The sequence below is a fragment of the Vidua chalybeata genome, chromosome 13 (genome assembly GCF_026979565.1).
Source record: "Vidua chalybeata isolate OUT-0048 chromosome 13, bVidCha1 merged haplotype, whole genome shotgun sequence".
In the NCBI taxonomy this organism is placed as follows: Eukaryota; Metazoa; Chordata; class Aves; order Passeriformes; family Viduidae; genus Vidua; species Vidua chalybeata.
The window spans coordinates 1,831,173-1,854,358 of record NC_071542.1 but is presented as its reverse complement, the minus strand read 5'-3'; the positions used below and the strand labels follow the sequence as shown (position 1 = coordinate 1,854,358).

General features: G+C 59.4%; 2 protein-coding genes across 3 annotated transcripts; one reads left to right on the top strand and one right to left on the bottom strand.

Moving 5' to 3' along the window:
• Positions 1-1,447: 1,447 nt before the first annotated feature.
• LOC128794834 (cytochrome P450 1A4) lies at positions 1,448-8,317 on the bottom strand. Of its 2 annotated transcripts, none has more exons than XM_053955050.1 (7): positions 8,285-8,317; positions 6,269-7,138; positions 5,146-5,272; positions 4,807-4,896; positions 4,597-4,720; positions 4,091-4,177; positions 1,448-2,601 (listed from the first exon to the last, which is right to left on the bottom strand). In XM_053955050.1, the coding sequence occupies exons 2-7, from the start codon at positions 7,115-7,117 to the stop codon at positions 2,295-2,297; spliced, it is 1,584 nt and encodes a 527-aa protein (XP_053811025.1). In that variant the 5' UTR covers positions 7,118-7,138; positions 8,285-8,317; the 3' UTR covers positions 1,448-2,294. The 2 variants fall into 2 exon arrangements, with proteins under 2 accessions (XP_053811025.1, XP_053811026.1); XM_053955051.1 differs by lacking the exon at positions 8,285-8,317 and adding an exon at positions 7,325-7,355.
• Positions 8,318-11,978: 3,661 nt separating this feature from the next.
• On the top strand, positions 11,979-16,340 carry LOC128794833 (cytochrome P450 1A5-like). The gene is made up of 7 exons (XM_053955049.1): positions 11,979-12,107; positions 12,932-13,801; positions 14,398-14,524; positions 15,043-15,132; positions 15,219-15,342; positions 15,536-15,622; positions 15,836-16,340. The coding sequence occupies exons 2-7, from the start codon at positions 12,953-12,955 to the stop codon at positions 16,140-16,142; spliced, it is 1,584 nt and encodes a 527-aa protein (XP_053811024.1). The 5' UTR covers positions 11,979-12,107; positions 12,932-12,952; the 3' UTR covers positions 16,143-16,340.
• Positions 16,341-23,186: the final 6,846 nt, after the last annotated feature.

Sequence of the window (23,186 nt, the reverse complement as noted above, 5' to 3'; positions counted from 1 at the left end):
CCCACCCTCCCTTCCATCATTTCCATCCCTTCATCATCTCCATCACACCGTTCCTTCATGATCTCCATCTTCTCACCATCTCCATCACACCCTCTCTTCCATCATCTCCATCCCTCCATCATCTCCAACACACCATCCCTCCATCCCTTCAATCCCCTCCATAATTTCCATCACACCATCCCTTCATGATCTCCAGCCCTACCATCATCTCCATCACACCATCATCTCCAGCACACCCTCCCTTCCATCATCTCCATCCCCTCCATCATCCCCATCCCTTCATTATCTCCATTACACCATCCCTCCATCATCTCCAGCCCTTCCATCATCTCCATCCCACCATCATCTCCATCCCTCCATCATCTCTATCACACCATCCTTCCATCATCTCCATCCCTTCCATCATCTCCATCCCTTCATTATCTCCATCACACCATCCCTCCATCATCTCCAGCCCTTCCATCATCTCCATCCCTTCATCATCTCCATCCCTTCATCATCTCCATCACACCATCACCTCAATCCCCCCACCATCTCCATCCCACCCTCCCTTCCATCATCTCCATCCCCTCCATCATCTCCATCATACCATCATCTCCATCCCTCCATCATCTCCACCACACCATCCCTCCATCATCTCCAGCCCTTCCATCATCTCCATCCCTCCATCATTTCCATCCCACCCTCCCTTCCATCATCTCCATCCCTTCATCATCTCCATCACACCATCCCTTCATGATCTCCAGCCCTTCCATCATCTCCATCCCCTCCCTCACGCCTCCATCACCCCTGTCACCTTTTCATCCCTCCATCCCCTCCATCTCCCCATCCCCTCCCAAGGCTGCTCCGTTCCACGGCACCTTCCCACTCCACCACACCCAAATTAACAACAGCTCTGACCTGCGCTGGGGCTGGGAGCCCTGGAGGGCAGAGCCTGCAGGGACCTCCTCAGGGATGAACAGACCCCAACTTTCCCTAGATCCCTTCTTATTTCCATGGGAAATTCACGTTTATCACCTTTTTTTTTGTTTGTTTTTAAGGGAAATCATGCAAAGCTTTGGATTTTATGATGCTCTGAGGTGGGGATGAACCATCCCCCAGGGATGGCTCCCTGAACGGCTGGGTCTGACCTACTGGTTCCAGTTTTTCAGGGATAGAAAGTTACTCCTGATTTTTAGTGAAGCCCTGAACTGATCCAGAGCTTGGCATCACCGTTCTGCCTTTACACGGGAGAAAGACCAGAATCAGCTCCCTTTGGGATGAAAATATTCCCCCAGTGCCACTGGAGTCACAGCCCACTCATTTCCCACAGGAAAAACCCCAATCCAACACACCAACTCAGATTTTTAAGGCTGATAGAGCAGCATAGGGTCTTTTTTCCCCCCAGAAAAAATCATTTCCCAGTGGAGTAAGATCAGAAAGAGACTTAAGAGATGTTCATGTAAGTATTTATTGAGTTAGAAATATGGTGTGGTTTCCATCCCAGCGCACGGCTGCATTCCAAACAGGCACAAACAGGCAGGAATTGCTGCCATGAGGCTTCACCTTCCCGCTGGTTAAAGCTGAGCACAGCAAAAGGCACCTCCTGCAATCCTGAAAGCCTTGCTCCTTAACTGGATACAAAAATCTACTGCTTGATAAAGAAAAAAAAAAAAAACCTCTGATATTAAAAAAGGCAGCAAATGCAGAGTTAGTCTGAAGCCAGGAGTGTCCTACAGTTCCCTGTCCCTTTTCCCCAGTCCTTTGAGATTTTCCAGGAGGCTCCACGGTAGGATTGATCTAAAATCTCAATTTGTGAGCAGCTCTGCTGGTGGATTTTTTTTTTAATCAGTAGGAACACTCAGGAATTCACTCCATGAGTTCACATTCAAGGAATTCGGGTGTGTGGGTGCACCCAGGATGGGTCCCCTCGAGGTGGGCGCTGCTGAAGGCTCCAGAACCTTTGTGAAGAACCCAATCCCAGTGGCACAAGGAGCTGGAAATGAGGATTTCACCCCGTGGGCAGGATGCTCCGAGAGGAACCTGCAGGTTTATTTGTATTTGGATGGAGGGAGCTGTCTGTGGCGGGTGGAGAACATCCCACCACCCCCACCCTCCAGCATCCCCCTCCCCACCACAGGCTGGGCCTCTCCAAGAGACCTCTGAGGAACATCCATGTGGGAAGGGCTGATGGAGCTGGCTCCAGGGGCTGGGAAGAGCCCCACAAAGCCCAGCTGCCACCCCCAGGAGAGGAACCACCCTCCAGAGGAGCAGCACGGCGAGGGGCCGAGCGTCCGATGCCCTGCGGCGGCAGCTCACAGCGAGCCCCCGACGGGGAAACGCTGCTGGATCTGGAAGGCCTCGCACTTCTTGTACTTCATGGTCAGCCCGTACTGGGGGGTGATGTCCACGTGCTCCCCGGGCCGCAGGCTGAACCGCAGCTGCTGCAGCAGCGTGGTGAGGAAGAGGAAGATCTCCCAGCGGCCGATGGTCTCGCCGATGCAGCGCCGCTTGCCCAGCCCGAAGGACAGCACCTTCTCGCTCTCCGTCCGGCTCAGCTCCGTCCCCGCCGGGCTCAGGAACCGCTCGGGCTTGAAGGCTGAGGGCTCCTTCCAAAGGGTCCTGGGACACAGAGGGGACACTCCTGAGCGGGTGGTTTGGGGACATAACGGCTCGTCCAGTGCCACCCCTGCCATGGCAGGGACACCTTCCACCATCCCAGGGTGCTCCAAGCTCTGTCCAGTCCGGACTTGGGCACTGCCAGGGATCCAGGGGCAGCCACAGCTGCTCTGGGCACCCTGTGCCAGGGCCTGCCCACCGTCTCAGCCAGGACTTTCTCCCCAGTATCCCATCCATCCCTGCCCTCTGGCAGTGGGAAGCCATTCCCTGTGTCCTGTCCTTCCATCCCTTGTCCCCAGTCCCTCTCCAGCTCTCCTGGAGCCCCTTCAGGCCCTGGCAGGGGCTCTGAGGTGTCCCAGATCCCAGCTCCAGAGCAGAGGGTTCCAGCCCTTCGGCATCGTGACAGTTTTGACCCCCTGCAATGGGGTCAGTGACCAAAAGCCCTCCTTGCAGAGAGGAGCTTGGCAGCGCTGCCTCACTCCACCATCCAAAACTGCCCCTGGCAAGCTCTGGCCCTGATCTACAACACCGTGTCCGTGTCAGACTCCATCAGCTCAGCCCTTTGAAACCTCTGTTCCAGGCTCGGGCTGTGTTTGCCCAGGCAGACACCGGAGATGGATTTAATTCCATCCATTTAATCCCAGCAGCCAGAGAACCTGCAGCTTCAGCACTGGGATCAGCCAGCAGCCCTTCAAACAGGAAAAATGGGGACCAGGGGGTTTTCCCTTTATCAACTCTCTCAGCAGGACTTCCCAGTCTGTCCCAGTGCAGCTGCTGGGAGGTGCCAGGTGGGATTTAACAGTGTCTCAGCTGGGATACGTGGAATCCTCTCTGCCCTAAGGACAGCATTCCCATCCCACACTCACGCAGGAGCGGTATCAGAATGTTTCTGCCCTCTTGGGGTGTTTGGATACAAACATCTTGAGCTTTGATCCAAAACAGCCCATCGGGGAACCCCCTCCTGTACCAAGCCTTAGCTGACTCCCTGCTGGAATGTCTGTGCTGGGAAGCAGTGGAGGGGCAGGATGGGGCTCTGCTTTCCAGTCCCCCCCTCATTCCCAAAGCTGACAGTCAGCAGCCACAGCACGAGCCCATCGGGTTTAACGGGGTCACGTCACCACGGTTTTCTCCCTGAGAAAGGGCAGCGAGCAATTCCCACTGAGCACATCCAGAGCCGTCAGCTCGGGTCACAGGATCTGCTTGGCAGCAGGATTTGCTGGTTCCTGGCTATCCAGCAGCCTGAGCTTCCACATAAATCAGGCAATCCCTGGTGCTGGGGAGCTGCTGAACCGGGGGCCAAGTCAAGCTGGAGCAGCTCCACGCCCAGCAGAGCCAAGGCTGGGCTCAGCATCAAACCCACACCATTTTTTTTTGGTCCAATCTGCCCTTTTGTACGCAATCCAGTCGTTTTTTGGCACGAGGGTCGGCGTGATCTGAACGCCAAGAGCAGCCAGGGCAGCCTGGATGAGCAGGGAGGGTTTGGGATACTCACTCATCGTGGTTCACTTGCCACTGGTTGATGAATACGCAGGTGTCCTTGGGGATGTAGAAGCCGTTCAGCACCGTGGCTTTTGTTGTGCTGAAGGGAACACGGGTGGAAAGAGAAGTTAGAGGAGACCCACAGCTCCTGACAAGTCAAAGCCAGGCGAGTCCTGCAGGGGCTTCATCTTCAAAGCCCAATTTGTGCCCTTAGGACTGGCTGGGAAATACCCCAGATTGTATTCGGGAGGTTTTACAGTCTTGGTTTCACTTTCCTCCAGCAGAAAAATTCCAGTTTCACTTCACAGCTCATTCCAGAGGAGTTGTGATGTGGTTCCTCCCAAGGCAAGAAGAAATATAAACCCAGAGGTGTTCTGCCAGCAAAGGTTTGTGGGGCGAAACCACCCTCAAAACAAAGGATTCAACCCCAGAAGGGCAACAAGCTGAAATATTTCCCCCTTACAGGGATCAGCTCCCTTCCAAAAACCCAAACCAGGTGTCGGCCGCTCCAGCCCGTACCTGTGTGGGATGGTGAAGGGCAGGAAGGAGGAATGCCTGAACATCTCCAGGATAAAGGCTTCCGTGTAGGGCAGCGAGCCCCGGTCCGACAGCCGCGGCCGCCTCTCCCGCCCGATGGTCCGGTCTGGGGGAGGTGGATCAGGAAGAGGGTGAGGATCAGGGCTGAGCAGAGAGCTTTGGGCCCCAGAGGGATGTGGTTCATGGGCTCACCCAGCTCTTCCTGGATCTTCCTCTGGACGTCGGGGTACAAGGCAACGTACATGAGGCTCCAGGACAGGGCAGTTGCCACCGTGTCAAAGCCTGGATGGGTGTGGAGGAGGCATTTAGTGACCACAAGAGGACAGGTGAGTGGGTGCTTCAGGTTCCACCGCTCTGGATGTTTGTCCCCCCGCCAGCTGCCACCAAAAAGTGCTCAGGAGGGCGCCCAACAGCAGCTCCACACACCCAAAGGTGGCCAAGGTGTCCAGCCAGCAGCTCCATGTCCCCACCCAGCATCCAGCTTTGGGATTCGTCCCAAAGATCGAATGGTGCCCTCAGAATCGTTCCCACCTGCCCCAAAGAGGTCGTTGACGATGTGGATGATCTTCTCATTGGAGAGCTGGACATGGGCGTCCTCCCCGACGCTCTTCTCCTGGCAGTGCCCGATCAGCGAGTCCGTGATGTCCCGGATGTGCTCCTGGGGAAGAATCCACCAAATTCACAGAATGACCAGGTTGGAAGAGATCATCGAGTCCAACCCAGCCCCAACACCCCAACTGAACCCTGGCACCCAGTGCCACATCCAGGCCTTGTTAAACACCTCCAGGGATGGGAACTCCACCACCTCCCTGGGCAGGCTATTCCAGAACTTTATCACTCTTTCAGTGAAAATCTTTTTCCTAATACCCAACATATATTTTCCTTGGTACAGCTTGAGACTGAGTCCTCTGGTTCTGTCAGTGCTGCCTGGAGAAAGAGCCCAACCTCACCTGAGCACAGCCACCTTTCAGGAGCTGGTGGCTCAGGGACACCATGGACACACAGGGATGGGGAAACCTGCCTCAAATGGCTCGGGAGGGGATCACCGCAGCTCAGAGGTCTCCAAGGGGCTTCGCTGGGCAAGGCAGAGGGTTGGAGCTCTGGATGCTGAGAATTTCAGAATTTCTGACCTGACAGACTCTGACTGGCAGGAGAGCTCTGCATTTGACCCGAGGCCGTGGGGAAGGCTTCCAAAATTGATTGATGGCACTGGGATAGTTGATTAGAAGTGTGTAATGTCACAGGGTGGAAAACGTAGAGTTTGGGGTTTTAGAATGTAGTAATATATATAGAGCAAGATGGAGGTTTTAGGGCAGAGGCTGATTGTTCTTCTTTACCTTCTTCTTCTTCACGAGTTTGGGGGGGCATTTTGTAATTAGGTGTCATTTCTTAATTGGATAGTTTAGCCTTAAAAGACCTTGTAACAAGAGATAGTTGGCCATTTTGTGCCTTGTTAATGAAAGGCTGCAGAACTCAGGGCTGTGAGGCTGTAACATTGATAAGAAATAATAAACACCAGAGCCCGAACGTGAACCATCGTCTCAAGTGCCTTCAATCCCAGCCTCGACAGAGGAAGAAAAAGGAAGCCAAAAACCAGCAGCAGGGGACACTTGCAAGCATCTCCAACCACATCCCAGAGCATCCAAGCCCTCACCTTGTCAAAGCTGCTGTAATGCTCCTGCACAATTTTCTGCACGAAGGCGTTGAAGCGCCGGTTGATGTCCTTGAAGAGCTCCATGGTGCGGCTGGGGAGGTAGCGCAGCACGGGGATGAAGTCGGCGGGGTGGCCGCTCCCGGCCACCTCCCCAAATTCGTTGCCCAGGTTCACCAGGCTGAGCAGCTCCCGGTCCTCGTGCTCGTAGCGCTTGCCGAAGCACATGGCACAGATGACGTTGGCCACCGACACCACCAGGTACTGGTTAAGGTCGAACCTCTTCTCCTCCTCCATCAGCTGCAGGAACTTGGTGACCAGGTACTCGGCCTCCTTGGAGACGTGCTCCTCCAGCAGGCAGCTGGAGGACAGCGTGGGGCTGGGGGCGATGGAGAAGCTCTTCAGGGCGCTCTGGGCCAGCTTCCTGCGCGCCTTCCACACCTCCCCGGAGTCGGGGCTGAACGCCAGGCTCTGCCCGTTGGAGATGTAGTGGAAGCTGTAGAGGTCGGGGCGCCCCATGAAGTCCTCTCCTTGCTTGACCAGGGCTTGCCGGATGGTGTCCAGCCCGCTGAGCACCAGCACGGGCCGGGTGCCGATGCGCACCTCCATCACGTCCCCGTAGCGCCGGCTCAGCCGCGTCAGCGCCAGGTGCGTGTCCTTGCGCAGCTCCAGCACGTTGCCCAGCACGGGATAGCCCCGCGGGCCCGGCGGCCTCCGCAGCCCCTCGGGCACGGCCTGCCGCAGCCGCTGCAGCACCAGGAACACCAGGCAGAACGTGGCGGCCACCAGCAGCACCTCGCTGGCCGACACCGCGCCGGGGCTCCCCGCCGGCCACATGGCAGCCTTCAGCATCACCGCCGCCACCGGGCAGCCCTAAAGGAGGGGAGCGGAGTGACCGCAAGAGCCGCGAGCAGCGGGGGGCTGAGCGCTGCCGGCGCCCCGGACAGGGACACGGAGCGGCAGCCCTTAAGCAGCTCGGGGGATGGAGCTGCCCCTGCAGCACTGGGGGGTTCCAGCGGCACAGGCTGCAGAGCTGGGTCCAAAGGCACCCACCCATACCTTAAGGGGGACCTCAACCTGTCAGAGACTTTGTGGCACCCCTTTTCCTGCAGCAGACCCTTAGACTGGCACGCAGAACCCTCAGGAACGAACCAAAGATTTAGGAGCTGGGGCTGGTCTCTAGGCTGAGACACGTGAAGCAGCGACAGCACAGGACAGGACCAGAGCTGGGCTTCACCTGTCATCCGAGTTGCTGCACTTTAGGAAACTCCTCGCACTAAAAAGCAGGCTTTTGCTAGCCAGGAGTGGAAGGAATGGGTCCCCCATTTTTTTTTTGTCTACGTGCCAGGGAAGCAAAGGTGCTCTCTTAATCACAGGACCTTTCTTTCCTCCTCAAAGTTTTTTCCAGAGCGCTTGGCTAGAGGAGAGCTGATCCTGATTTGAGTCACCGAGCCACCGCTCACCAGCACATGAAACATAGCAGTGCCAGGGATCGTCCCAAAGATCCGTGGTGTGAAAAATAACCCTGCCTGCAGTGGGGGCAGCAGGATGAGTGCACCCTGCTCCCAGCTCTGTCAGAAAACACGGAATCATAGAGTCCCTCAACTTGGAAGGGACTCCTGAGAATCACCGAGTCCAACTCCCAGCACCTCACAGGACGAAATCCATCTGAAAACCCCGAGCAGGGCTGGGAGGCAGTTGGCTGTCAAATCCCTCCTTCCCTTGGGTTTGGCAGGGTGCCACAGCCACCCACGGGACACCTGCAGGGAGATTCCGGGGGACTATGGGGACCTTGCACCGCAGCGGGTGCAGCCCAGCTGGGACCCCTTCCCACCCTGGGCAGACCCGTGAGGGGAGCACTACCCCCGGGACCCCCAAAACCCCTTCCAGCAGGTTGGGGGGGAGGATGCTGCTGGAGTTGGAAAGTCAGGAGAACCCACGGCGGGGCTGTCCATCACCCGGGGATGCCTCGGAGGTGCTAGAAGATCCCCCCAGCCCGCGGGGCTCTCCGGTACTCACCTCGGCAGGAGCGGTGCGGAGCGGCGGGAGGGGCCCGATCCCGCGGCAGGTGCCCGCTGCCCGCGGCTCCTGCTTTATATGCATCGCCCCGCGCGCTGATTGGCCAGGCCGCCTCCCGCCACGTGACCCCAACTCCCCAAGAACTCCTCGGACCCCCCCACAAACCCCCCCCACCCTTTCCCAGGGGCTCCCCCCACGCGTGGGGTGCGGGACCCCCGCTCATCCCCGGGGGGAGGATGCGAGGCGGGCGGGCGGGCGGGGGGGGAGGGCTGGGGAAGGGAGGGGGGGTCCCGCTAAGTCGTGGCGTGGGGTGCGGGGGTGGGGGGGGGGGGTGTCGGTGCCGCCCGTGGGTTCCAGCCCGGGGCGGGCATCGCGTGCGAAGAGGGCGGGATGTTTGGGCAAACCCGCACCGCCCCGGTCACTCCAGTCACGCTACCGGCAGGATCTTAAAGGCGCCGGTCCCGCGCCCCGCTGCTCCCCAGGACCCCCCCGGGGGCCGCCCCGGCCGCCCTGCTCGCCCCTAGACCCCGAGGGTTCCATACAGCCACTCCCGCGCCCCCCGCACCGGTGCCCGCAGCGCCGGGACATCCGCGGTGTGCGGAGCCGCGGGGACAGCGGGAGCGTGGGAAAAGCGCCCCGGGCGGAGCGGTGCGGGCCGGGCGAGGGGGGACTGGGGGATTCAGTCCCCTCGGGGCTCCGCGAACACGTGGGGACCAGCGCGGATCGCCCGCCGCGGGGCTTCAGCGATCGCGCACCCCCGCGGGGGCTGTGCCCGTCCCGCCGCCGGTGTGCCCGGTAGAGCAGAGCGGCGGCCACCGGCTCCGTGCGTGTCCCCCCACCCCGCGCTGCAGGACCGCTCCACAGGGACCCCGCGGGGACGTGGGCGGCGGGGCAGCCCCGGGGGTCACGGCCCTGGCTGCCCCGGCCCGGTTAAAGATTGTCCAGGTTCGCGTGAGAAGCCGCCGTGCCCTCTGTCACCTCTGTCCCCTGGGGACAGGGCCACCCGAGGGGCGAAGTGGGGCTGGGATGGGGCACAGGGGTGCAGCCGCAGGGAGGCGGGCACGCCGGGGCGGATGTTCCGTGTCCGAAGGGGGGCTCAGGCAGAGTTCGCAGCCCCCAGCCCCGCTCCCCGCGGGCTGACAGGCCAGGTCCTGCCCTGCAGGGAGGACAATGGGGACCAGCCCGCTCCCAAAAATCTGTCCCCTCCGCCCTCATCCTTGTTCCCAGCCCAGCCGCTACGAGGTGGGAGATAGGCCAGGGGGTCCCGCCCCGCCGGGGGGTCCCAGAGGTGGCATTAGGGACATCGCGTGCGAAGGGGCTCCGGCCAGACCCGGGAGGGCCGTCCTGGTCACTCGCAGTCACGCTACGGGTGGGTGGGGGGGGAAATGGATTTTAAAGGACCAGGGCGGTGGCCTCCCGTCCAGGAGCCTGGCCCGGGGTCAAGGCGGCGCCGGAGCAGCTCAGGATCAGCTCCCCCCACGGCTGGCTGCGGGCTGGGGAGCTTGTGGGGGGTCCCCAGCACTGGGGACAACCGTCGGTGTCACCAGGAGTGCCCTCTGCCACAGGGTGCTGCATCACCTGCGAGGGGTCGGCAGTGCCCCTGTCATTTGTGTCCCCTCGATAGGACACGGTCATCCCAGCCCTTTCCAGCCACGAGGAGAGGGAGAGAGGGGAGTGCCACCTGAAATGTCCCCTCTTAGCGCCAGGCGACACCGAGCGGTGCCCGGCGCTGCGGGGCTGCTGGCCACAAATGTCACAAATGTGCCCCGCGGCTGGGGACACTCGCCCATCGAGCCCGGCCGGGGATGGCTCTGGCACCTCGTCCAACACCGGGCACAGCGCTCGGTGCGTCCGTCCCAGTGTCCCCGCGTCCCTCCCGCGCGTGGGCGAGCGCCCACGCCGTGTCCCCGCACACCTGCGCAGGTGTGTCCCCGCATGGACACGCCGCACCCGTGTGCGGGGACAGGCTCGGGAGTGCGAACGCCCTCCGTGTCCCGCACAGCTCCGCGTCCCTCGCGCGTGGGCACGTTCTCATGCCACACGTGCCTGCGGGCACCGTCACCCTGCCGCTCCCGCCTGTCCCTGCACGCACAGCCCGGCACGGAGGGGACAGCGACACCCAGCAGGGACAGGGGGCTGGCGGCGTCCCCGCGGCTGCCCCAGGCAGCTCCGGGGATGCGCGGGCTCGGCGAGGGGCGGCGGCCGGGGCTGAGGGTGTTTTTGGGGTGGTTTTGGGGTAGTTTTGGGGTGTGAGGCTGCCTGGCACGCAAGGCAGCAGCTCTTGACGCTGTTCTCATCAGGAGGCACACTGCCCTCGCAGGGCTTGGCAGCCACCGGGGAAGGCTGGGAAGAGCTGGAAGAGGGTCCCGGGACCCTCCCCAGCTTCTCCAGAGCTTTGGGATGTGATGGATGAGGAGTGGGTGGGTTCAGCATCAGCACAAGGTCTGAAATGCTGCTGGGAGGGTGAGGGGGGTCACTCAGCCCCCCCCCCCAGCCCCAACCCCACCCCATGCAATGGGTCCGGGTAGATCCATAGGGATGGGAGGCGCTGGCGGGATCCAGCCCGCCCGACAAGCCCTGCTCCTGCAGTCTGCCTTCCCAAAAGCGTTCCCAAGGGTCTTGCCAGGGCCGGGAGGGCTGCGGCATTCCCGGGAATTATCAGCAGGAATATTAGCAGCCAGAGTTTTTTAACTGTTCTTGCCAAACATTAATGAACGGCGTCATTGCTATTAACGAGCCCGATTAGACCAGATGTTGAAAGCCTTTATTAAATATTAGCTCAGCTTCTACCTGGGCCAAATTCCCCCTGGAATTTTCGCAGATTGAAGGAAACTTCGGGCCAAACCCCCAAGCTCTGGCTTATCCCAGCTGCACTTCCCAAACTCCTCTGAATTTTGCCCTGCCTGGAGAAGCAGCCCCGTTGGCTCGAGCACTTCCCTGTCTGGTGTCACCCAATGTTTTGGAGGGAAGAACTGCCCCAGCCTTGCCCCGTGCTGCCCCTTCACCTCTCCTATCTGCCGGGCTCACCGCCTCCCCTCTGCCCCGCCACTCCTCCTCCTCCTCGCTGCCTGTTTGCCCCGGAGGAGCCGGGGGAAGCGAGCCAGCCGCCTTCTCACGCAAACCTGGCCAATCGTTAACCTGAGCCCGGCTCTGCCCCTGGCCCGGATGATCCTGCCGCCACCGCTCCCGGGACAGGGGACCTGCCGGATGATTCCCCAGGGATGGATGGGGAGGGCTGCGGATGCCTTGCCACAAAGGTGTCCCCTCGCTCACAGCCTGCGGCTCCCAGCACCTCCAGAGTGGCCATGGAGGTGACAGACCTCTCTGGCTGCTGGGAACAGCCTGGCAGCCCAGAAAAGCTTTTTGGGGAAATGCTGGCACCTACATTTCATGTCAGTGATGCTGACAACATGTCCTACATCCTCCCCAAGGCAGGGTTTAGGGACCCCCTTCTGCCTCCCTGTCCTAAGGACCCCCTTCTGCCTCCCCACAGCAGGCTCCAGGGCCCTGGCCCAGGAGGAGAAGTCACCATTCATGCCCCAGAGCCTGTTGGAGGGGAGAAAGGCTCTTCCCTGCCTTCTTGGGCAGGCTCCAGCCAGGGTCGGCCCCTTTTGTTAATGGGTAGCTATTCACAAGGGCTTTTGCAGATAAAAACCCAGCGGTGCAGTAAGGGGAGAGCTTAGACTTCCAGGAGGCAGGAGGAGAAGGACTGGGCAGAGGAGAACGAGGTGACAGGAGAAGAAGGTTGAGGAGACAGAGGAGGATTGCCCCCTGCTCCTGGTGCCAATCCCTGCTGGGAGCCTTGGGCAATAAAACCAACCAGGTAGGAGAGAGCCTGAGTGAGGCGGGATGAACATGGATATAGGCCCAGGAAGGTCATTTTTGGGTGCCCCTGCTTACCCAGTGAGCTGTGTGTTCTCACAGAGCGAGCAGCCCTGTGGCATCCCCAAGTCTCCCAATATTGTGGCCAGCAGGTCCATCCTCCTGGCTGTGACTCCTGATGGGTTTGGAGGTCCTGGAACCACAGTCACGGAGGAGTTGCTGTTCCTCTCCTCCTGCTTCCCAGGGATTTGCTGAGCTGCAGTTTTCCGTGCCTTGTTTTACAACATTGTCTTCCCTGGGCAGGAGCCACAGCTGTGCCAGGGGGGTTGGGTTTTGTGTGGGGACAGGGGTGTCACTGAAGGCTCAGGCAGTTGAGGATGGGTGGGTGTGTTTGGAACCTTCACAGAACTCCAGCCTGTGCTGCTGGAAACCCCCAGTGCTGCAGGGGCAGTGCCCTGAGCTGCTTAAGGGCTGTCAGTCCTGTCCCTGTCTCTGTCTGTCTGGAACACCTCCAAGTGTCTCAGCCTAGAGACCAGCCCCAGCTCCTAACACATCTTTGGTTAATTCCTGAGGGTTCTGCGTGCCAGTCTAAGGGAAAGGGGTGCCACAAAGTCTCTGACGGCTCCCCCTTAAGGTATGGGTGGGCGCCTTTGGACCATTGACAGCTCTGCAGCCTGTGCCGCTGGAACCCCCCAGTGCTGCAGGGGCAGCTCCATCCCCCGAGCTGCTTAAGGGCTGCGGCTCCCTGTGCCTGTCCGGGGCGCCGGCAGCGCTCAGCCCCGCGCTGCTCGCGGCTCTTGCGGTCACTCCGCTCCCCTCCTTTAGGGCTGCCCGGTGGCGGCGGTGATGCTGAAGGCTGCCATGTGGCCGGCGGGGAGCCCCGGCGCGGTGTCGGCCAGCGAGGTGCTGCTGGTGGCCGCCACGTTCTGCCTGGTGTTCCTGGTGCTGCAGCGGCTGCGGCAGGCCGTGCCCGAGGGGCTGCGGAGGCCGCCGGGCCCGCGGGGCTATCCCGTGCTGGGCAACGTGCTGGAGCTGCGCAAGGACACGCACCTGGCGCTGACGCGGCTGAGCCGGCGCTACGGGGACGTGATGGAGGTGCGCATCGGCACCCGGCCCGTGCTGGTGCTCAGCGGGCTGGACACCATCCGGCAAGCCCTGGTCAAGCAAGGAGAGGACTTCATGGGGCGCCCCGACCTCTACAGCTTCCGCTTTGTGGCGGACGGGCAGAGCCTGACGTTCAGCCCCGACTCCGGGGAGGTGTGGAAGGCGCGCAGGAAGCTGGCCCAGAGCGCCCTGAAGAGCTTCTCCATCGCCCCCAGCCCCACGCTGTCCTCCAGCTGCCTGCTGGAGGAGCACGTCTCCAAGGAGGCCGAGTACCTGGTCACCAAGTTCCTGCAGCTGATGGAGGAGGAGAAGAGGTTTGAGCCCTACCGGTACCTGGTGGTGTCGGTGGCCAACGTCATCTGTGCCATGTGCTTCGGCAAGCGCTACGAGCACGAGGACCGGGAGCTGCTCAGGCTGGTGAATTCAGCTGAGGAGTTCACTGATGTGGCTGCTGCTGGCAACCCCGCCGACTTCATCCCCGTGCTGCGCTACCTCCCCAGCCGCAGCATGAAGTTGTTCATAGATTTCAACAGGTACCTTGTCAGCTTCCTGCAGAGGAGGGTCAAGGAGCACTACGAGACCTACGACGAGGTAGGAGCTTGCAGGATCCTCACCTGCTCTCCTCCCCTCTCTACCAGAGAGGTGTTTGTGTTCTGGCCACAGCAGCAATAGCCATTGTCTCTCCCCAGTCCTCCTTCTCACAGAATCAGAGTATCGTAGAATCATGGAATATCCTGAGTTGGCTCACACGTGGGTCATCCAATCCAGCTCCACCCCAACAATCCCACCCTGTGCATCCCTGAGAGCATTGTCCAAGCTCTCCTGGAGCTCTGTCAGCCTTGTGGCCATGCTGGTTCTCTGGGGAGCCTGGTCAGAGCCCCAGCACCCTCTGGGGGAGGAACCTTTTCCTGTTGTCCCACCTGAAACTCCCCGGACTCAGCTTCATGAGCCTCTCAGCGTCTCCTGCATTCCCTGTGTGATGTGGCCAGTCTGGTGGTTGAGCACCTGCTCTGTGCTCGGGTTCCTGAGAGCACCCTCTCCTTGTTTCCACAGGGACCACAGGAGCTGAGGGATGATGCTCCCCAGAGCTCGGTGACCCCGGGCTCCCCCAGCACCGGCTGGGGCTGCCCAGGAGCACCCACCCCTCTGCGGTCCTGCTCCATGACCTTGTCTCCTCTTCCTCTCAGAACAACATCCGGGACATCACGGACTCCCTCATTGAGCAGTGCCTGGACAAAAAACTGGGAGCAAACATGGCCACGCAGATCCCCAAGGAGAAGATCGTCAACCTCGTGAACGACCTCTTTGGAGCAGGTATCCTCCCACCTTTCCTCAGCTGTGGCAGATGTTCTCAGATTTTCTCCAGCTCCTCCTGCCTGACCCTTCCTTGTCCACCAGCAGGCAGCTGGTTTGGGCCTAAGCACTCGCTGTCCTGCTCACTGGACCTTCCAGGGATACTTCTAGAGACCAGTCCGGGACCTCAGCTCTGGAAAAGTGAAGGGCATGCGTTATATAGCTCAGCTGAACCTCACAATCCAGAGTGGTTTTTCCTGGCTGAGGGAGATGTCTGTGGGCTGATTCATCTTTCTGTGGAAATTCCCCCAATTCTGGAGAAGTTGTACAAACCTGACACAGCCCAGGAGCAGGACAGGTTGAGAGAGCAGGATATTTTAGCAAAGTTTGTCACGGCAGAATAAAGCCCCAAGTCTTGCTGTGTGTCCAGGATGTCCCCTGCCTCCTCAGGCAGCGCAGACTGCCCTGTGTGATGGTCACCCACAGGCCAGGGTGGGTGCTTGTGCTGGACTCACCCACATCCCATCCTCTTTGCCCAGGCTTCGACAGCATAACCACAGCCCTGTCCTGGAGCCTCATGTACCTTGTGACGAACCCCAACATCCAGAAAAGGATCCAGGAAGAGCTGGGTGAGCCCATGAACCACATCCCTCTGGGGCCCAAAGCTCTCTGCTCAGCCCTGATCCTCACCCTCTTCCTGATCCACCTCCCCCAGACCGGACCATCGGGCGGGAGAGGCGGCCGCGGCTGTCGGACCGGGGCTCGCTGCCCTACACGGAAGCCTTTATCCTGGAGATGTTCAGGCATTCCTCCTTCCTGCCCTTCACCATCCCACACAGGTACGGGCTGGGCTGGCAGAGGGGCTCCAGGGACGAGGCAGCCTTGAGGCACCGTGTTGGGGCTTGTGGAGGACACGGCTGCCCCCACACAACCACCCCTTTGGGTCACACCCTTCAGGAGCAGCCTGACAGTCCCCTGAGGATGCAGAAGAACCTTTGGGCTTGCCCAGCTCTCCATCTTTTCTCTCCCCAGCACCACCAAGGACACGGCGTTGAACGGCTACTTCATCCCAAAGGATCGCTGCGTGTTCGTCAACCAGTGGCAAGTGAACCACGACGAGTGAGTACCCTGTGAGGCACAAACCCTCCTGTGGTGGCAAGCAGGTCCTTTCCTGTGCTGGCAAACAGGTCCCCTCCTGCAGTGACAAACAGGACCCCTCCCGTGGTGGCAAACCATCAGGGGTGTTCTTCCCGACAGTTCCCACCTTCCAGTGTCCCCCCGACACCCACGACCAGGAGAAATCATCTCAACACCTGATGTTCTCCCTTCCAGGAAGCTTTGGAAGGACCCAGAAACCTTCAACCCCGAGCGTTTCCTCAGTGCTGACGGGACCAAAGTGAACAAAGAGGACGGGGAGAAGGTGCTGGTGTTTGGCCTGGGGAAGAGGAGGTGCATCGGGGAGAGCATTGCCAGGTGGCAGGTGTTCCTCTTCCTGGTCACGCTGCTCCAGCAGCTGGAGTTCAGCATCTGCGAGGGCGGCAGGGTGGACATGACCCCGCTCTACGGACTGTCCCTGAAGCACAGGAGGTGCGAGCACTTCCAGGTCAGGCAGCGCTTCCCCATGAAGGGCAGGAGCTGAGCGGCGGGAGCAGACATCTCCAGGGTGTCCTTGCAGCAGAGCTGGGTCTGGAATGACTTTGTGCGATGATGGGATAAACTGAAACCATCAGGACGTCTGTTTTATCTGCTTTGTTTTGTAGCAATTGTTGCCTGTTTTGTTTCCTGGTGTTTCTAGTGTTGGATAGTCCATTAAATGTTGGCTATTCCACCACACCCAGTTTTGGACCGTATCCTTTGGGAGTTGCTCTTTGATGGATGCAGGACAGCCAACCCATGCCATAACCCCACAGCCCCCATCGACGTTTCAGAATTATAGAATTATGGAATTGTTTAGGTTGGAAAAGGCTTTAATATCATCAAGCCCAGCAGTGCCAAGGCCACCACTAACCCATATCTCCACGTGCCAGAGGTTTTAAGACCCCCAGGGATGGCGACTCCACCACTGACCACCTTTATGGTGAAGAAATTTTCCCAATATCTAAATCTCCCCAGGTACAACCTGAGCCCTCATCTGCCTCCTCCACCACGGTCGGTGGTGGCCCTGGGGGACACAAGGGAGGACACAAGGGAGGACACAAGGGAGGACACAAGAAAGGACACAAGGAAGGATGCAAGGAAGGACACAGGGAAGGACACAAGGAAAGACACAAGGCAGGACACAAGGAAGGACACCTTCAGCCCTGGCTGCTGAGAAAGCCAAACTGCTGCTGTTCCGGGCTGGAACAAAGGTGTTTTCACAGCAGGAAGAGAATGAAACCCAAGAATTGCTCCAGCTCAAACCCAAGAGTTTACATTGGCTGCCAGTCAGCCCATGCCAGCAGAGCCAGTTGCCTCCTTTTCCCCAGCTTTGCACGCAAAGCCACCCCAGCCAACCCCAGCACCTGGCAGCGATGACACGGGGACAAGCACAACCCCAGTGCAGCACGCTCTGTCCTGCACCCTTTGCCAGGGCAGCATTCTGCCCCCACAGCCCCAGACCCCGAGCAGTGGGGCTCCAGCCAGAGCTCCTGCGATGTCCAAATGCCAATCACTCATCGGGCGTTGCACAAAAGCTTCCCAGAAGAGGCACAGATGAAAGTGTGGTGGGGAAGAGAACGGGGAAGCCGATTGCCCAAGACTTCAGGGAGATCCTGGCTTGTCCAGACCCGCTAAACCAGCCTGGGGGAAAAGGAGTGACTCCGTGTGTCCAGGCCCTGCTTGGTCACCAGTTTGTGGTGGAACCCCGAGGGAACACAGCCCCAGAGCCACACGAATTCTTTGAGCCAGCACAAGCAGCTGTTGGCATCACACCAGCTTTGTCTTCCCCCCTTAACATCATGATCCCAATATCATAGGAAAAGCACTGGAGGGGAAGGTCCAAACCTGCAAAGGCATTGGATAAAATGTGGAGGCTTTAGGACAACCCATGAGGTTCACCAGCCAAATAACAGCTCCACCTACTACGACAAGGACACAGGTCAATGCACCAAAATCCCAAACCCACTTCCCATAAGGGACATCCCACAGGTCAATGCACCAAAATCCCAAACCCACTTCCCATGAGGGACATCCCACAGGTCAATGAACCAAAATCCCAAACCCACTTCCCATAAGGGACATCCCACAGGTCAATGCACCAAAATCCCAAACCCACTTCCCATGAGGGACATCCCACAGGTCAATGCACCAAAATCCCAAACCCACTTCCCATAAGGGACATCCCACAGGTCAATGCACCAAAATCCCAAACCCACTTCCCATGAGGGACATCCCACAGGTCAAGGCACCAGAGTCCCAAACCCACTTCCCATAAGGGACATCCCACAGGTCAATGCACCAAAATCCCAAACCCACTTCCCATGAGGGACATCCCACAGGTCAAGGCACCAGAGTCCCAAACCTACTTCTCACAGGGGACATCCCAAAGCCAACATTCCCCTGCTGCAGGGGAAGGTGGTATCATCCATTGGAGGTGCACCTCAGTGCCTACCCTGGTGACTCAGAAGAGCAGCGAGATTGCTGGGGACTCACCAGTGCCGTGCTGTCCCCGTGGGGTGGACTTGGCCCCGTGGGGTGGACTTGGCCCCATGGGGACACGCAATGCTGGCCCCACTGTGGGACCACAGGCCTCGTTTGCTGCAGCCATTGCGTGCCTCCCGTGCCCCGAGGGCTGGCTGGGTGTGCTGATAAGGCTGCAATAAGCAGGAGCAGATAGAAAGAACAGCAGGATTTTTTTTTACCCCCTTTGCAGATGAGTGTTTTATAGCCCCAGGGCAGATAAGCAGCTTAATATTAACAACAGTGTTGTGGAACAGCCTCTTGCTGGTGGGAGGACTCCCCAGGATCCATTCATGGAGGGCTGAAGAAGTCACCCCTGTGTCAGGATGGAGCAGGGGAAGGGAAGAGGCTGGAGGGGAAAGGAATGGGCAGGCGAGTTATCCTTCCCTCCTCCTCATGGGGCAGGAGGCAAAGCAGCCACTTTATAACTCCCTACCTACATTTAGCACCTCTCCCTCTCTTGATGCTGATGGAGCCATCCCACGGAGCCATCCCATGGATGTCTTCCTGTGGAAGACTTTTCCAGGCATTCTGCAAAGGCAGGAGGGACCCCTGAGACCTTGGTCTGAAATCCCTGCGTGCTCACCGCTCCTTGCACACCCCATCCAACAGACCACACCCCAGGAGAGGCTCCAGTTTTCCTGCTGGGCTCCATAAAATCACAGAATGGAATCTCCTGAGCTGGAAGGGACCCCAAGGATCATCAGTCCAGTCCCTGCACAGACACCCCAACAATCCCACCCCGTGCCTCAAAGTGTTGTCAAAATGCTCCTGGCGCTCTCGGGGCCGTTCCCATTCCCTGCTCAGTGCCCCACCACCCTCTGGGTGAGGAGCCTTTTCCTGGTATCCAGCCTGAACCTTCCCTTTTCACCATTGCTGCCGTGAAAGCCTCGGTGACTCACAGTAGCTGAGAGGCTCCAGTTCCCCTATCTTTGCCTGCCCCTAATGACCTTCCTCAATTAAGCCCTCCAATTACTCCCCGGGCAGTCTGCGAGCGCCACGGTTTCGTTGCTGGAATCGGGGTGGTGATAAGCCAAGGAAGCTTTGATCACTCCATGGAAAATTGATTTTTTGGTTGGTTTTAAAGTGAGTCACGAGTCCAGCCGTGGCATCAGGGCTTCAGCTCCACTTCCAAATGCTCCCAGCACCGTCATTCCTGCAGGAAAAGCTCTGGGCAGACACAGACTTCTCCCTCTGGCTGGGACACCTGCCTGATGCCAGCACTCGAGCTGGTGGCATCTTCTCCCTGGGAACGTCAGTCCCTAGCCCCAAAATGGGCCAGAACAACCACTTGTGACTCTCCTGGATGGAAGAGAGGAATTGCTCTAACACCCGACAGCCCTCCCAAAAAGTGAGCCCTGCATTTCTAATTTCTGTCCTTTGGCTGTTTGGGATCCGTTATGAGGAGTCATCTCCCCATGGGGATTAATACTTCTGTGTCTCACTTTTGCTGTTTGTCCCCAGCACTGGTGACAGAAGAAAACCCCCCAACACCATCTTTTTCTTTGCATCTCCACAGGCACAGAACTCCACACTGGTTTCTGCCTTTTTGGGGGAATAAAAATCTCTGCTCAGCCTCCATGAGCAGCTCCTGGGGTGCTGGAGCTGGTGGCTGAGGAAGCTGCTGGTTCTCCAATCCATCCAGGTTGGACCTGTGGGCGGAGCAGAGCTGGATCCAAAGGAGCTGGGCACATTAAACCCGGCACATGGCTCTGCTCCAGCGCCACTCCCAAATCAGCCTGAACCCTTTTCCCTCCTGCCACCCTCCCCTCCCTCCTCCCGGTGGGAGGGAGGCTGAGTTTGGGCTGATCGATCGCCCTGTGCCATCGCAGGTACAAGGTGCCTGTGAATCAGAGGGCAGGAAAGAGGGCAAGGATGGAGTTTGTCCCCAGGCTGAGAAGGGAACAGCAGAGATAGCTCCTCCCTGCACGCAAAGCCCTGCTCAGGAAAAGCTCCGGGATCCCAGGAATTCCCTCAAACGTGGCTGTACACCCACCCTGGCAGGATTTCCCGTGGGCTGAGAGATGGGGGCACCAGGGGCCACCAGGTCCCACAAGCGCTGGCAGCGTGAGCCAAAAGCCTCTGGGATGATGGATGCTCCTCAAACTCTGCAGGACGTGGGCTGGAGAGCTGGGATGCATTCGGGGCTGGCTGTCCCCTGGGTGTCCCCAAGGCTGGCCCTGGTGGCAGCGTAGCAGTGGGAGGTGGGGTCGCAGAGAAGGACAGGCTCTCATGTCCCCCCCCACACAGCAAGGGGTCCCAGTTGTCTGCTCCACTCTCGCACCCCTAAAATCATCTCCCTGAACCCCAGCAGGGTGGGTAGAGCGGGGCTGGTGCTGTCAGGGTGGGGGACACAGGCAGAGGGGGGGTCCCACGGGGGGGTCCCACCCCGGAGGTGAAAGGTCACCTGTTGAGAGCCAGCGTCCCCAGCCCGCTCCCCTTCAATTAAAAACATCCCGGCACCAGGGGAACGAGGGAGAGCCCCGAAATGAGGCCGCTCTCCAGAGCCGAGGGGGGTTTGGGGTTGGCATGGGGGAAGAGGCACCCCGAGAAGCAGAACTGGGATGGAGGGGGCAGGATCCTAGTTCACTGAAGCTGTCCCTGAACGCCCTCCGGTGGCACCTGTGACACAGCTCCGCCGGTGGCACCGAGGAGCGCCGGGCGTTACCCCCGACGGGACATTTTTTTGCGGGGAGGGACATTTGGGGAGGGGGATCTGTCGGAGACGGACCCCCGTGCAGAGCATCCCGCATCCCCCAGAGCCCCCGGAGCCCTGGGAGCCGCAGAACCGGCCAAACCCGGCTCCCTTCGGGGCCTTTCCAGCTGGAAGGTGAATTCTCCAGGCTGGAATGAGCTGGGAGCTGTCACGCTGGCTTTACTCGGCTGCTCCCAGCCACCTCCTGCGGATCCTGCGCTGTCTGGAGCATCCCCGGCGGGATCGCTTCCCTTTCCCTGCCCACCCCTCTCATCCCGCCCGCGCTGCCGGAATCCCTCGGAGGCTCCGAGCTCCACAAGGAGCCCATCCAACCAGGCGGGGGTGCGGAGCGACAGGGCAGGCGATTTTCCATCCTTCACTCGGCCGGGATTTCACGCTCAGCTCCTCCTCCGCTGCAATTCCCCCCGCTTTTCTTTATTTTCTCTTTCCCTGCCGATTCCAGCCGGCTGAAGGGCCCCCTCTCCTGGAGAAGTCCATCCCCGCCTCGCTGGCCGCGCATCCATCCTTCCCTTCCAGCCAGGGCATCGCCCACCCTCAAACCAAGACCCTTCCAGGGAAAAATTCCAGCCGGGACTTTGCCCGGAGGATTCCCCTCCGTGTCTCCCCGCACGGCCTCGGCCAAACCCCCGCGCCGTCCTTCCAGCCACCCCCGGGGATGCTGACGGTCTCGGGGCTCCCGGGACAAGGAGAAATCCCGATGGCAGAGTTCCCAGGTCGGATGGGCCAGGAGCACCTGGGGCTGGGCACCCTTCCCCACCAAGCTGGGTTCGTGCCCGGATTTTCCCCCACCGGGGAGGGGGCTCCAGGCTCCAGCGGCGCCGTGCTGAGGATTTTTGTGGAATCCTCAGCCACCCCGAGCACGCCGAGAGCGTGCAGGGCAGGGCCGGGTGGGTGCACCGGGGCGTGGTGCGTGGCCCGGTGACCGCGGGTGCATTTTTGGTGCACGTTCAGCTGCTTTCAGTTCCTCCCAGAAGGAGCCTGGGACAGGATGGAGCCCCTTCCACAGCTCCCGGAGGCCACAGGAACATTCCAGACGCCGGGGGCAGCTCGGGGCTCACCCCAGGAACACATCCCTGGATCTTTCCTGCGCGCTGTTGGAGCAAGGATGTGCTTCCTAAAAATGAGCTGGGCTTTGCATCCCGCTCCCGTGGCTGCTGGACCTCCCTGGTGCTGCACCCTGACTTTCCCTGTCCCCTGCGGTCCCTTTGTCCCCGTGGAACGGGTTGGGTTGGAGGGTACCTTAAAGATCACCTATTAATTCTATTAATTCAATTTATTCCGTATTATGATGTCATATCATGTCGTTATATGAGATTATATTACGTTATGCTCTCTGATATGTTTATGTGATGTCATGCTCTGTACTATTAGTTATTTGAGCAATTTTATTGCATTACTGTTACTATTAATAACAATAATTCTACATGTAATGTCTTCTAGGACCACAGAATGAGGGAATGGGCTAGGTTGGAAGGGACCCTGAAGATTATATTATATATATTATATTATATTATATTATATTATATTATATTATATTATATTATATTATATTATATTATATTATTATATATTACATTTCATTGTCATTTGACCATTTTAACGTTATTTATTGTGGGCTTTGTAACACTTTTTATTATTTTATTGGCATTTCAGCATCATTTCAGTATCACTTCGCACCCACGTGAGCACACACCAGGCAGGAACCGGGGGGTCGGTCCCGGTCCCCGTGCTGCTCCTGGTGCGGGTCCCTATCCCGTTCCCAGTGCGGATCCCGGTGTCGGTGTCGTTCCGGTGCAGGTGCGGGTCCCGTTCCCATTGCCGGTGCGGGTCCCGATGCCGGTCCCGGTGCCTGTGGGGTCGCCAGTACCAGTGCAGGTCCCAGCGCTGCTGCCGCTGCCGTTCCCAGTGCGGCTCCCATCCGCGGTGCGGGTCCCGCTGTCTCTGCCGTTCCCGCTGTCGGTCCCTCTGTCCCCGCTGTCCCCGCCGTTCCCGCTGCCGTTCCCGCTGCCGTTCCCGCTGTCGGTCCCGCTGTCGGTTCCTCTGTCCCCGCTGTCCTCGCCTTTCCCGCTGCCCCCGCTGTCCCCGCTGTCCCCGCTGCCGGTCCCTCTGTCCCCGCTGCCGTTCCCCGCTGCCGTTCCCGCTGTCGGTTCCTCTGTCCCCGCTGCCGTTCCCCGCTGCCGTTCCCGCTGTCGGTTCCTCTGTCCCCGCTGCCGTTCCCGCTGCCGTTCCCGCTGTCGGTTCCTCTGTCCCCGCTGCCGTTCCCGCTGCCGTTCCCGCTGTCGGTTCCTCTGTCCCCGCTGCCGTTCCTGC